At 40.1% G+C, this 15742-nt stretch overlaps 1 protein-coding gene across 5 annotated transcripts in view; it reads right to left on the minus strand.

The window, feature by feature from the left end:
• mtmr14 (myotubularin related protein 14) overlaps window positions 1-15742 on the minus strand; it is a 73522-nt gene that overhangs the window by 14642 nt on the left and 43138 nt on the right. For 2 of the 5 annotated variants that reach the window (XM_048548083.2, XM_048548080.2), the window contains exons 15-16: window positions 12371-12429; window positions 7709-7844 (exon numbers count right to left, since the gene is read on the minus strand). In XM_048548083.2, the coding sequence (XP_048404040.1) occupies window positions 7709-7844; window positions 12371-12429 (195 nt within the window). Of the gene's footprint in view, window positions 1-7708; window positions 7857-12370; window positions 12430-15742 lie in introns of all 5 variants that reach the window. The other 3 variants (XM_048548082.2, XM_048548079.2, XM_048548081.2) reach the window with 2 other exon arrangements.

The following is a 15742-nucleotide window of genomic DNA, read 5'->3' on the forward strand; positions in this document are numbered from 1 at the left end:
ATCGCCAACTAGCAACAGGTAGCCAAGTTCCATAGCTGTGAAGACTGCCTCACCAGTGATTGTGGATTCATGTCGAACTATGTGATCCCACCATACTGTTGTACAAAATCTCCCTTACTGTCCTTACATCACCTTGATAACTTGTTCTGATCTGTCTACCCTACCCTAATCAGTTTGTACAATTTTGGATTACTTGCTACTTTGGTAAGACTCTGGGCATGCGTCTCTTTATATCTCTCATGTTGTTCCAGTCATTTGGTTTGTCTCCAACACCTCATTTTAAATTTTTTGTAATAATCTCTCTGCCTCGATTAATCGGATTATTTTTCATCCCTTGACTTGTTATTCAGCTGTTAACACTTCATTCACACCGTCTGACACTCATCGTCACCTGCAGAGACCTATTATTTGGCCTGTCAGCACTCCACTCGCACCATTTGCGTGATCTTTGATCTCTCTAGTTATAAAGTCTGTGCCTGGGCGCTTGTTTCGCTTCATCTGATGAAGCGGCAGCACTCCTAAAGCTTGTGATTTCAAATAAACCTGTTGGACTATAGTATGGTGTCTTTGACTTTTGACCAATTCAACGTTTGACCATGGGTGATTGAAAACCAACAAGCAGCCTCTAATATCAATTTCCCTACTACAGAAAAAGATACTTAGCAGTAAATGCCACATGGGATTCTGTGATTCTAACAGCATTAAAGCAGGCCTTTCAACCCATCGAGGCCACACCGAGCATCTGAACAGAATCCAGTCCAGACACATCCCCATGGCCTCTCCTGGAACCATGCATTTCCCATGGCTAATCCACCTAGCCTGAAAATCCGTGGACACTATGGACAATCCACCTAAACTGCAAATCTTTGGACTGAGGAAGAAAACTGGAGCATTTAGAGGAAACCCACGTGACGAATGTGCAATCTCCACACAAACAGTCAGCTGAATATGAAATCGAACCTGGGTCCCTGGCGCTGAGGTAGCAGTGATAACCACTGAGCCACTCCTCCACAGGAGCCAATGAAAACTTCTTGAATGCTACTTTCCACGAATTTGTGCAAGACTTTAATTTTTAGCTTACAAAAATACCATTTTAACAGCAAAAAGATATTATTTCAAAAAGCAGCAATTTGAGAGCACAAAGGCAAAAACTGAAACAAACCAAGCAAGAAAAACTAATGGCTGTAAAGATATCCAACAAGAATATGAGGACGTGGTGATGGAGAAGATGGTTGGGGCAGGAAAACCAAGACTTGAGAGGCCAGAAGAAATAGAAAAGGAGGAAAACTAGGGTAGATAAAAAGGAGAGTGACAAGATGACATTAAAATTGGAAGTGATTTATTCACACCATCTGCAGCTGTCTAAAAGAAGACAGGATGATTTAATGATAGTTAGTGTGCCTTGTGCTATGTAATCTTAAATGAAAGGAAAGAGGGTCAGCACAAAAGTTCTTTGAAACTGCAAGACATATTCTTTTTAGTGGGAACATGAAATACCTAGGACTTGCAGAGTGACATGGATAGCAGGTAAATATATATTATGCAACAGTTAGAGTAAAACAACTGATTTGATATGAACAGCATTTTTCACCCCTATATCCAAGCATGTGCAGGCACTGGAGGATGTGCAGTGTACAAGAAATGTTCCTGGGGATGCATGGTCTGTCATATGAGGAGTGGTTGAGAACTCTAGTCTGTATTCGATGAAGTTTAGAAAGATAAGGCAGAGGGATCTCATTGAAACTTACAGAATATGGAGGGGTCTGAATTGAGTGGACATGGAGACAATGTTTCTCCTAGTAGGAGAAACTGTGACCAGAGGGCTCTGCCTCAGAGTGAATGGACAACCCTTTAGAACGGAGATAAGGAAGAATTTCTTCAGCCAGAGGATCAAGGGTCACAGGAGAAGGGAGGAGAATGGTGTTGAAAAGCATATCAGCCTTCATGGAATGGCAGAGCAGACTCAATGAGCCAAATGGCCTAATTCTTCTTCAGTATGACATGTATTTTTGTGCTTTTTTTAGTTCAGATGTGAACTTAAAAGACTATTAAAAGACAGTTCATCACTAAAAACATAACTACAATAAATGCTGGAAATGAACTTTTAACATTCCAGGAGCAGCATCAGGCACAACCAAAAATGAGGCATCAACCTGGTGAACCTACCAAACAGGATTACTTGCATGTCAAACAGCATAAGCAGCAAACAAGAGACAGAGTGAAGCAATCTCACCACCAACAGATCAGATCTAAGTTCTGCAGTTTTGCCATCTATAGTCCTGAATGGTGGAGGACAAATCAAACAACTTACTGGAGGAGACGACTTCACAAATATCTCCATTATCAATGATGAGAGGGCCCACACATCATTCAAAAGATAAGGCTGAAGCATTCGCAACGATCTTCAGCCAGAAGTGTTGCAGGATGATCTGTCTTTGGCTTCATCCAGTCATCCTTAGCATCACAGACACCAGGCTTCAGCCAATTCAATTTGTGCCACCAGCAAGAAATGGTTGAAGGCACTGAATAGTGCCAAGGCTTTTGATCGAGAAAACTTCATGCAATAGTACTGAAAACTTGTGCTTCAGCCCTTGCTGCACACTTAGCCAATCTTTTCTGATACAGCTATGAAACTGGCATCTACCTGACAGTGCGGAAAATTGCCCAGGTATGTCCTGTGCACAAAAAAAACAGGACAAATCCAACCAGCCAATTACCATCCATTAGTCTATTCTCGATCAAGAAAGATGGAAGGTGTCAACCAACATGTTATCAAGCAGCACCTGCTCAATGACATCTAGTTTGGGCCTTTCAGCTTCTGACCTCATTATAAGGTTAGTTCCAAAGTGGACAAAACTGCTGAGATCCAGAGGTGAAGTGAGAGTCGCAACCTTGATATCAAGGTTGCATTTGACAGACTGTGACAGACAGGCTCTGACAAAACTGGATTCAATGGGAATCAGGGAAAAAAAAGACACTGCAATGGTTGGACATCATTCATGTCAGCTCCAGGACATTTCTGCTGGACTTCTTCAGGATAGATATTTTCTAATCAATTCAGAGATGCTCTTGGAGACAGGCAGAAGTCCAACTATTGCCCCTTGGCAATCAGTAGCGTTACCATCACTGGAGCCCTCCACTATCAACATCCTTCGGGTTACTGCTGACCTGCAATGGGATTGGACTTACCACAAGAACAGAGTTGCTACAAGGGCAGGTCAGAGGCTAGATACTGTAGCAAGTACCTCATCTCCTGACTCTGCAAAGCCTGTCCACCATCAATGCAGGCACAAGTCAGGAGTGTGATGAAATACCCCCCACTTGCCTGGATGAGTGCAGCTCCAATAACACTCAAGAAGCTTAACACCATCCAGAACAAAGCAGCTAAATTTGACTGGCTCCACTTCTACAAATATTCAGTCACTGCACCACCGACATTCAGTAGCAACAATATATACTATTAACAAAATGCATTGTAGAAATTTGCCAACGATCCTTAGACAAAACCATTTAAATCCATGACCAATTCCATCTAGAAAGACAAGGGTAGCAGCTATATAGACGTACCGCTCCAAGCTACTCATCAATCTGACTTGGAAATAGATCACCATTCCTTCACTGTCGCCGGGTCAAAAATCCTGGAATTCCCTCCTTAATTGAATTGAGAGTCTACCTACAGCATGTGGGCTGCAGCAGTTCAAGGAGGCAACTCATCACTATCTTCGCAAAGGCAGTTAGGAACAGTCAATAACTGATGACGCACATGGCCCACGAATTCGTTTTTAAAACTGAAATGTTAACTCCATTTCCCTCTGGATGCTGGCTGACCTGCTCAGTGTTGCCAGAGTTTTCTATTAATTTTCAGATTTTCAGCATCAGCAGTATTTTATTTTGTTTTAAAGTTCAATTATAATTAATGGTTTTTAAAATTTTGATATTCTTTACCTTTACATGATGAATGCATTATCACCAATTTGCTCAAGTCCTTCACCTCCAATTGTAGCGCCTGCAAGTTGAGTAAAACATTCCTGGTAACTAAGAATTGGATGTTTCCATGATGTAGCCAAAACTTTAAACTCTCAAATTAAGCATAGTGCGACAGAACATGTGTCACCTTCAATCGGTCTTCTCCGCCAAACCGTACACCATCTAGGGTTATCACTAAGGGCAAAGATAGCACTAGAGGTTTTTTTCCTTTTCCACTACAAGTTGCTTCTTCAAAACTCTCTGCTCTTCCCTTTCCATTTCAATTCAAGGTAGTACGAGCTCATATAGTTTTATGGTAGCCCCAATTCTCATCTTTCTCCCCCCGTTCTGCCTCTTGTTCAGTCCTTTCCAAGTTCAATCTCATCTATACGGTATAGCTCCTACTTCTTCAACTATTCAACTGGAGAGAGAAAAATGTAATTCCTCTCTTCAAGAAAGGAAATAGGGAAATCCCCGGCAATTACAGACCAGTAAGTCTCACGTCTGTCGTCTGCAAGGTGTTAGAAAGGATTCTGAGGGATAGGATTTATGACCATCTGGAGGAGCATGGCTTGATCAAATACAGTCAACACGGCTTTGTGAGGGGTAGGTCATGCCTCACAAACCTTATTGAGTTTTTTTGAGGATGTGACTAGAAAAGTTGATGAGGGTCGAGCTGTGGATGTGGTGTATATGGACTTCAGTAAGGCATTTGATAAGGTTCCCCATGGTAGGCTCATTCAGAAGGTCAGGAGGAATGGGATACAGGGGAACTTAGCTGCTTGGATACAGAATTAGCTGGCCAACAGAAGACAGCGAGTGGTAGTAGAAGGAAAATATTCTGCCTGGAAGTCAGTGGTGAGTGGGGTTCCACAGGGCTCTGTCGTTGGGCCTCTACTGTTTGTAATTTTTATTAATGACTTGGATGAGGGGATTGAAGGATGGGTCAGCAAGTTTGCAGACGACACAAAGGTCGGAGGTGTCGTTGACAGTATAGAGGGCTGTTGTAGGCTGCAGTGGGACATTGACAGGATGCAGAGATGGGCTGAGAGGTGGCAGATGGAGTTCAACCTGGATAAATGCGAGGTGATGCATTTTGGAAGGTCGAATTTGAAAGCTGAGTACAGGATTAAGGATAGGATTCTTGGCAGTGTGGAGGAACAGAGGGATCTTGGTGTGCAGATACATAGATCCCTTAAAATGGCCACCCAAGTGGACAGGGTTGTTAAGAAAGCATATGGTGTTTTGGCTTTCATTAACAGGGGGATTGAGTTTAAGAGTCGTGAGATCTTGTTGCAGCTCTATAAAGCTTTGGTTAGACCGCACTTGGAATACTGCGTCCAGTTCTGGTCGCCGTATTATAGGAAAGATGTGGATGCTTTGGAGAGGGTTCAGAGGAGGTTTACCAGGATGCTGCCTGGACTGGAGGGCTTATCTTATGAAGAGAGGTTGACTGAGCTTGGTCTCTTTTCATTGGAGAAAAGGAGGAGGAGAGGGGACCTAATTGAGGTATACAAGATAATGAGAGGCATAGATAGAGTTGATAGCCAGAGACTATTTCCCAGGGCAGAAATGGCTAGCACGAGGGGTCATAGTTTAAAGCTGGTTGGTGGTAAGTATAGAGGGGATGTCAGAGGCGGGTTCTTTACACAGGGAGTTGAGAGAGCATGGAATGCGTTGCCAGCAGCAGTTGTGGAAGCAAGGTCATTTAAGAGACTGCTGGACATGCATATGGTCACAGAAATTTGAGGGTGCACACATGAGGATCAATGGTCGGCACAACATTGTGGGCTGAAGGGCCTGTTCTGTGCTGTACTGTTCTATGTTCTATTCCGACTAAACTCCTAACCACCCAACTTCTACTGCTTGACAGGTGAATTGATTTAACTGACTTATTAGAAAGGCAAAAACAATATCAACATGTTGTTTCATGTTTATTTCTATCAATTCATCAACAGCGGCAGAAAATGTATACACGATGTCGAATTCCATCTGCAACTTTATCAATATCGCCTCTCAGTTTCTTCATGCCCTCAGATTTATTTACTTTTCTTCATCATGCAGGTGGAAAATGCAAAAAGTTCCTTATCTTCAATACCCTCACTTTCAATAACCAATCACCTCCCAAAAAAATCAAAACACATCTTGGGCCACATTTTTGTCTGACCTTGGCAAAATCCAATCCATGTACTTGTGCAGTTTACAAAGCTTATTCGGGGTAACAACATTACTTGAAACAACTGATAAGGTATGTTGTGAAGAATGATCACTGGACTCAAAACGTTAAGTTTGCTTTCTTTCCACATATGCTGCCAGACTTTAGTTTCTCCCGCAAATTCTGTTTTTGTTTCAGATCTTCAGCATCTGCAGCTCTTTGCTTGAATTTTGTGATCAACTGATAATTTATTCTTAATGTTATTGAATACCACAATGCACAAAGCAGTTGTTTCTTATTTTAAAAGAAAATGAAAGAACTAAGTGCTGATGTGTTCTGCTGTATTATTTATTCTAGAACTTACAGAATCAGTTTAGTTGTAAAAGCACCATTGACAAAAATATCAGCATCAATTTTCCTTGAAAATGATGTGTCATCAACCAAATGGCTTTAACTTGATCATATAGATGATTATACACATCTGAATCAGTACCAAGTACAAACATACAAAGAACAAGAATAGGCCACTCGGCCCTTCAAACCTGCCAAATATTCAAGAATATCACTACTAGCTTGATATTAACTTCAATTCTACATTCCTGCGCATCCCCAGTAATTTCTCATCCTCCTGGTAATCAAGAATCTACCTCTGCCCTAAAAATACTTAAAGATTCCGCATCCACTGCTGTTCAAACACTCAGGTAAAATGTATCAGCATTCATCAAGGTGTAGTAAAGTCATAGTAAATTGATTTAACTGAGTTATCCTATTGGAAAGGCAAAAACAACACAAACACTATGTTGCATGTTTATTCCTATCAATTCATTATCACAAGCAGAAATATATACACTTGCTGATGTTGAATTCTATCTTTTAACTTTATTAATATGTCCTATTAGCTTCTTTGTGCCCTCAATTATTTAATTTACTTCATATTTTAGGACTATCTGCAGATACCAATGCCTCTTGCACCACATCTGGATTAGGAGTCACCTTGTATGCGAAGGTAGTCCGGATGCGCCCACTCCTACCTCCATATCCAAATCATTGATATGCACAGTGAACATTGTGTGGCACTGAGCTATGTAGTTTCAGATCCAGAACATATTCCATGTTGAATGAAAAGGCATCAATGTGTGGGGTAATGTGGGAAGAGTAGCTACAACCAGGCTTGACGGGATATTGTGCAATTATCCCCACTCTTGATCATCTCAATTCAAATAGTTGTAAGTAGTGTCTGCTCTCTAACTCAGATAGGATAAGATCTTGCTGGGTAAAACACAGCCAGCTTTTTCAGCCAACTGAACCACAGCGCTGAATTAAATATTGAAGATTAAACATCAGAGGATTAAAATAGTATATTTGAAGAGGAAAAAAAAACACAAGTCCGTCAAGTAGTTTCTATTTCCAAAATTTTGAAAGTAGTGACATGATGAGAGTTTATGCTCACGTCTTCAAACAGAGTAAGTCATAAAACCCTAGTCATAGATCTACATCATTGACACAACCATCACCAGCAAATGCTTCCCAAAGATGGAAGAAGGAAAACCGCATAAATGCATTTTGTCAAGACAGAGCATTACTTACCAAGCAACCTGTGTTGCTGGACCTGCTGTCATTTCCAATGCCTCATAATTGAAAGTCCCTGTAGTAGTGGGAGACTCTTCCATGATGACAGAGAAATCACTGCTCAGGCTGGTCGTACTTCCACGGTCTGTATGCGCTAACACGAATACTTGTTAAGCATCAAGTTCTAACATGTACACATTATACTGTTGGTTAGCCCACACCATGCACCCTGTTTATACCAGACCCACATAAATTAAAGTTACAACAAAGTTACTTCCGTGCTTTTTCAGGGACAGAGCTCATCATTCGTGTTATCCATTCAGAGGAATCTTTTGAGTATGAATTAGGAAAACACAGCTTTGAAGGTCTTCGAGCTTTTGGATTAATTTTCTGGTATATGAAACGCTGAAGAAAACATTCTCTTCAGAAGCATCTATTCGTGAAATCATTAGCCAATCTCCTTATTCAAGGCTCCGGTCATGTCAGATGTCACAAATTTAAAATAAATATGATATGCACTTGGTGGGATATTTTGTACTTTGTAGCCCTTATGTTTAGATCTTCTAATCAAGAATTAAGTCAAGCTAACTTGACATAATCTCATGGATTTGAGTAGTTCCAATCTTTACAGAATGGTATATTCAGAATGCAAAATTTCTATTTTGCATTAGATTTATATGAGCCACATTGGGAGGACTAAAAATACATGGCTAGTGTTAATACAGTGGATATAAGAAAGCTTCCAACATTTACACAGCATCATCTCAAACGGGGGGAAAAACTGCACTCCTGATAACGACATTATATGAGCAGCATAAATACTATGGAGTGCACCAAATTCTCATTGATAGCTGTAAGTGGTATTCAAAACTAAGCACTTGGTGTAAAGAATAAGCCTACTAGGTAAACACAGGTGCAGATTATATTTTTTATCCCAAGTCATTTTGATATTCCAATTGACCAAATCACATTTGAACTACAGCCCATTGAATGAAGAAAAACAGCAAGACAATTGCATTTCAATTAAACTGGACTGAGTTGCTGATAGTAATCTCCAAATTATTGGGTTTTAAAAAAAGCTGCACTTCATTCAATGAAAAGAAAAGACCTGATTCTGTTATACAATTTGCAACACTTAAAATTCAACATTTTAAACACAAACTGACCAATCAACATTTTTTCGATGAAACAATGGATCATGTTATATGTACAGCACAGGAAACAATGCAAGTCTGGACATCTAACAGATCACAAATACACATGAAACAGGAAGGTTGTCAATGAGGATTCCTTAAGTTCCTGAACTGAGATTTTTTCTATTTCAGTTTTATTTTGATAAATGCATATGTACAACGTGATCAGGGTCACAAAATGCACCTAGGCCAAATGTGTCTTCTACACCTCCTTAAAATGGATTTCAAGTTCAAATCACTCCATTTAGTGGTGGTGGGCATTGGAATGAGGGTCTGGGAAATACATTGTTACTGTTAAGTCAAATTAGTAAACTTGTGGGTGGACTAAAAATTCTAAACATTATTTGCCATTCACTTTCTTCAATAAAGGCTTACAGTGCCAAAGCTAATCTTTTCAGGCATCTTTCCATGACAACAGCATATCACAGAGCCTTTCATGGCAGTAAATGGATTTGGAGTCGAGAAAATGAATTATGGGTGACTCACTACAGGAGAAGTTATTGAATAAGTGAACCTCCAACATGTGCAGTATGAAAACCTATATGTTTATAAATAACTATACTGGATACAGAATTAACATATTTTTAAAAGGATATATGTAAGCCATGTGAGCCTGGCTTAATATTATGCATCACAGGTTGGCAGATTATTATTGTTTTCAAGAAGTCTGATCGTTGCAGTGATTGAAGAGAACAGCAATTCCGAGTCAGTTCTATATTTGGGAAGTATTTGTCCTTAGGATGATGCTAGCTTTTTTTTTTAAGAAAAGAAAACAAACTATTCATTTATTTAAAAAAAAAAATCTCCTCTGTAGAGTTCCACAAACAACTTCTGTTTCAGAAAGCAGTGAAGTGGACTCATCAGCAGACCCAAAGGTTACTCCATGCATATTACCAGAGATTCTGTAGTTGTTCAGTTTATAAAAGGATTGAGAATTAACTGATTCCAGTATCTGGCTCTTCTCAGTCACACTACAGAAAATTCAGTGGTAAAATCTTCTTTCCAATCCATGCCTTGTATAAATCACGTCACAGAAAATACAATGGTAAAAATCTTAAGACTCATTTAGTCACAGAGTCTTGGGGTTGCACTTTTTGTCTTCTTTATCTATTCACGGGATGAGGGCATCACTGGGTGAGTAGCATTTATTGCCCATCCCTAATTGCCCAGAGGATAGCCGAGTGTTAACTAATTGCTGTGGGTCTGGAGTCATGTGTAGGCCAGACCAGGTAAGGATGGCAGTTTCCTTCTCTCAAGGACATTAGTCAACCGGATGGGTTTTTCCTTACATACAGCTATGGATTCACGGTCATCATTAGATTCTTAATTCCAGATATTTACTGAGTTCAAATTCTGCCATGGCGGGATTCGGAGCTGGGTCCCCAGAATGTTAAATCGGGGTTTCTGGATTAACAGTCCAACAATAATACCAGTAGGCCATTGCCTCCCCATCAAGAAAACAAATCCTTTAGCGCAACCACACTCCACGTGAAAAAAGTTAGACCTTAAGTTTCTTTCCCCTATCACCTTAAAAACTTATACCCTCTAGTTTTGGACTCCCCTACCCTGGGAAAAGGACTTGGGCTATTCACCCTATCCATGCACCTCATGATTTTACAATCCTCTCTAAGGTCACCCCTCAGCCTTTACTGCTCTAGGGAAAATAGCCCCAGCCTATTCAACCTCTCCCTATACCTCAAATTCTCTAAACCCTGCAACATCCTTGTAAATTTCCTCTGCATCCTTTCACGTTTAACAACATCTTTCCTATAGCTGGGAGAAAAGGAATTGAACGCAGTACTCCAAAAGTGGCCTAACCAACGTCCGGTAAAACTGCAACATGACATCCCAATTCCTTTACTCAACACAGTGAGTCCTACCGATTTGCCTTACCAAAATGCAACACCTCCTCACACTTATCCAAATTAAGCTCCAACTGTCATGCCTTGGCCCGTCACCCATCTGATAATGGTCCTGTTGTATTATGAGATAGCATTCTTCCATGTCCACTACACCAATACTTTTGGTGTCGTCTGAAAACTTAATAACCATACCTCATATGTTCACATCCAAATAATTTCTATGAATGACAGAAAACAGTGAACTCAGCACCGATCCTGGCAGAACACTGCTGGTCGCAGGCCTCCAGTCTGAAAAACAACCGACTACCACCACCCTCTGGCTCCTACCTCCAAGCCAATTTCAGAATATACAACATGACAGCGCAGTACTGGCCCTTCACCCCTCGATGTTGTGCTGACCTGTGAAACCAATCTGAAGCCCATCTAACCTACACTATTCCATTATCATCCATATGCTTATCCAATGACCATTTAAATGTCCTTAAACTTGTTAAGTCTACTACTGTTGCAGGCAGGGCATTCCATGCCCTTACTACTCTGAGTCAAGAGCCTACCTCTGGCAGTTGGCCTATATTTATCACCCCTCAATGTAAAGCTACGTCCACTCGTGCTAGCCATCACCATCTGAGGAAAAAGGCTCTCCCTGTCCACCCTACCTAATCTTCTGACTATCTTGTGACTTAATAAAGACATACCTCTTAACCTTCTCTCTAACGAGAACATCAAGTTCCTCAGCCTTTCCACATAAGACCTTCCCTCCATACCAGGCAACATCCTGGTAAATCTCCTCTGCACCCTTTCCAATGCTTCCACATCCTTCCTATAATGCGGCTGGATTACATGTGATCTAACCTTGCAAACCAGTCTATCATACGCAACCTTCTCGAACATCTTGCTAAAGTTCATGTCGACAAAACCCACCGCTCTACCTTCACCAATCTTCTGTCTTACTTCTTCATAAAAATTCAAACAACTTAGTGAGACGTGATTTCCTACGCATAAAGCCACGTTGACTATCCCTAATCAGCAGCTGCCTTTCAAAATACATGCAGATCTTGTCCCTCAGAATCCCTTCCAACACAGATGTCAGTCTCACCAATCTACTGTTCTCTGGTTTTTCCTTGCTACCTCCCTTAAGTAATGGCACCACATTAGCCATCCTCCAGTCTTTCGGCACCTCAGCTGTGGCTACCCATGATACAAATATCTCAACGTTTCATTTTCCAAGAACTCTAGTCAGTGCCTTGTGATTGCAAAATTCCATTTCCATCACAACATCTTGGGCGAATGCATGAAGAAAATCATTACTAAACATAGTAGAAACAATTACACTACATTGCAACATGCATTGATATCTGCCTTCATTTATTTTCACCTTCCAGAAATCCACTGTGACCTGCAACATACAGCAAAGACCTCTATCACATTCACTGCTATGTTCCAGTTATTCTGTAATTTGTCAGCCTATACAAATTTTGTAACTGTAGATATCAAATCATTTCTGGCATTTTACGGTACAAGGATTGCATTAGATTTCTAATTAAAGAAGTGTACAGCTCTGATCTAGACTATAAGAAGCTGCTTCTCTTTAGATTTAGAAGGATGTGGGGAGTAGTTGTACTTACCTAGTAGACAGAGATCTTCTATTGGGAACTGAGCTTCTTTACAGTGCACGGCCCTTCTTCTGCAAGGGAAAATATACATTTACACATAGCAAAAGGACTGGAAATTTTACTACTTTGGCCCACAAAAGCAAGTTTACACAGATCTGTTCAAAACATTTTTCATGATGAACCACACAATTATAGCAAAGACAAACAGTTTATGGAATGTGGAAAGGGACATGTTGGAAGGAAGCAGGTAAATTCAAGTCTCACAGACAACACTGCAAACAGTGTTTCACAAAATCATGTGATGATTTCACTCATATTTACTACATGCATTGGTTCTGGAATTAACAACTGAGGGTGAAAAATAGGGTTAGGGCTAGAGTTGGTGTCAGCACAAGGCACTATTCAGCAGATTCCGTGAAGTGGGTAAGAAATCTGATGAGTTTTAAGGCAGTGAAATAAATTAGAAACAAACTTTTTTTTTCCAAATATACTTCATGTTTTGATATTATGAATCAAATTTGGGTGTTTTTGGATACCTACCTGAACCAGGGATACAACATTCAAGACAGCAGAAGAGAAAGAGTCAGTCAGTCAGTCAGTCAGTCATAGAAAGGGAAAGAACAAGAACAAAAAGGCACGCGTAATTCAAAACTATAAAAAAGTGATATGGAGAAAACATTTTCCTGTTTACCTACCTTACAGAAATATTTAAATATGAACAACTTATGGAAAATTAGAAATTAGCTTCCTACTTCAGGGCATTTTTTTTCCAATATGAAATCCTGCTACTAACAGCATTAAGAGCCTCCTGCTGTGTGGGTCAATAAAGAAAGTAAAATACTAGCAGAAGGCTAGTTGTATAGCAGATGTTGTATTATTAAATGTTCATCTCTAGTTGCTATTACATTATAACGACTGAGTGGCAATATAGCCAGATTCTCTCCCCTCCAACCTGCTTTCTTCCATTATAATCACAGTACAAATTTCTACAGTGATCTCTTCTACATGAAGATAATATATGATAGCCACATTTGGAAATTAAAGCTCAGCTCCTATCTCCCAAATATTTTCCAATCTTCTTCCTCTATGCAACTTCTTCCAAGATTGTATTAATCTGCTGCTAATATTGCTAGACTTTTGACTGTCTGGTCATACTTATTGTTCCAAGATGTTTTCAGACTTCCCTTCCATGAAGTGGAACATTCTGTTCACACAAGGTAAGCAATATGTCAACAATTTGCACCTCTTAACACAATAAGCATCCCAAGGCACCTTGCATGGTGAGAGACAGATGTCAAGTTAGGAGAGAAACTAAAAATACAGACGAAGATTACGCAGCAACTTTTCAAGGGAAGTAGAGAAGTAGTAAATCAAGAGATTTTGGGAAAGACGTCAAGAGAATGGGAAGGAGCGGCAGAACTCCATCTGAGGTTGCAGTTGGTGAAAAAGACTGGGGAAGAATAAATGTAAATAGGGTCAAGAACGTGAAGGGATTTCGTGAATAAAGCTTTTGAAATCAGTATTATGGGGTGGGGCTTAAATAGGCGGTGATGATTGGCAAGATTATGGTGAAGAGAGACAAGAATCTACTGCGGCAAAAGAGGAGGATATTTGGATTGATTAGAAATTCAGGTGCCTGACAAGGCAGTATAGAGAGAAGTAAGGCACAGAGGTCATGAAAACATAAAAATAAGGATTTTGGCAGCAGTAGAAGGGAGCTTTAAGGGCAGAAATGGGTCATGTTATAGATTTTCAAATGAATTCTCTTGTTAATGGATAAGGTAAATGATTTGAATTTAACCTCTGCGCCAAACACTAAAGTTATGTCACATTTGATGCAATCTAAAGGAAGGAAGCGAACAAAGGTCAGATTTTCACAGGAACTTAACTGATATATATTTGGTTTTCCTAATATAAGGTGAATTAGCTGTGAAAACTAATTTGGAGAATATTAATGACCATTTGAGATCACTATCTAATTCTCTGGTTTACAAATCAATCAACTAACTCTTGTACCTGCCAAACACTTTGCCAAAACACAAGTTGGTACCACTAGATGAATGCTTAAAAGGGGAGGCAACATGTAATCCATGGATCTAAACAAGACCAGTTACTGGTGGTGTCTAACAAATACTGGTTAATTTGCAACAAGAGATAACCTAACCATCTCCCTGTGACATGCAGCAGCATCACCATCACCGAATCCCATACTATCGACATCATGGAGGGTTACATTGAGTAAAAAATAAACTGGACCAGGTTTTTAAATACTACAGCTAAACTGCAGGTCAAAGATTAGGGATTTTGTGGCAGGTAACTTGCCTCTGGATTGCCAGATGCTGTTCACCATCAATAAGGCACAAGTAAGGAATGCAATGGCAGTCTCACCATTTGCCATTATGAACGCAGTTCCAATAAATATAAAGTGATTTGACACCTCCGGGGACTAAGCGACACACTTGACTGGCACCTCACCCATCACCATTAACATTCATTCCAACCATTGCAGAATGCAACAGAATGTACCAAACACAGGATGAACCATACCAATTTAAATCGGCCTCCAACATCATCTTCTAATCCATGACTTTCATCATTTAGAACACAAGGGCAGTATGGTAACAACAACACCTGCAAGTACCCCTCCAAGCCACACACCATTTTGATCTGGAACTATATCGTCATTCCATCACTGCAGCTGGTCAGAGACCTGACCTTCCTCTTCCAAACAACACTGTGGTTAAACCTACATGAGACATTTGTTCACCACGATCTTTTTGGAGGGATGGATGGACCTGGCCAGCAACACTTAGATGCTATGAAAGAATGAATCAAACTAATATGTGCCACAGGTTTTCTTGTTTGATTTATTGCTTTGCTTTCTTTACCTTTACTACACTTGCTACAAAGGAGTTTTAATAGATAAAGTGAAAGGCAAACACAGCAAATGGATTTCTGTGCAGGCACTTCAGACTTTAAAAAGATAATACAGGCTAATGTGAAAAGCTAGTAACAGTTGAGGTCCAAAGAGGCTTGAGTGTCTATGTACAAATGTCATTAAAAAGCCAAAACAGTGATACAAGATAAAAAAAATAAATCTGCCTGAACGGTGACCTTTATACTGAGGAGACTAGATACAAGTATTCATGCTCCAGCTATACAAAGCACTTGTTAGTCCCAAGCTGGAGTACCATGAGAAGCCTTGGTGACTAAACCTTAGGAAGGATATATGACATTGGTGTGAGAGCAGTGCAAGTTTACCAAAATGACACCCAGACTCCAAAAGTTAAATTATGAGGGGAGATTACACAAATCAGAGCTTCATTCACGAAAGCTGGGGATTAAGGGGAAATTTGAGCACAGTTTTCAAGATATTCCACAGGT

Source organism: Stegostoma tigrinum, chromosome 11 (genome assembly GCF_030684315.1).
Source record: "Stegostoma tigrinum isolate sSteTig4 chromosome 11, sSteTig4.hap1, whole genome shotgun sequence".
NCBI lineage: Eukaryota > Metazoa > Chordata > Chondrichthyes > Orectolobiformes > Stegostomatidae > Stegostoma > Stegostoma tigrinum.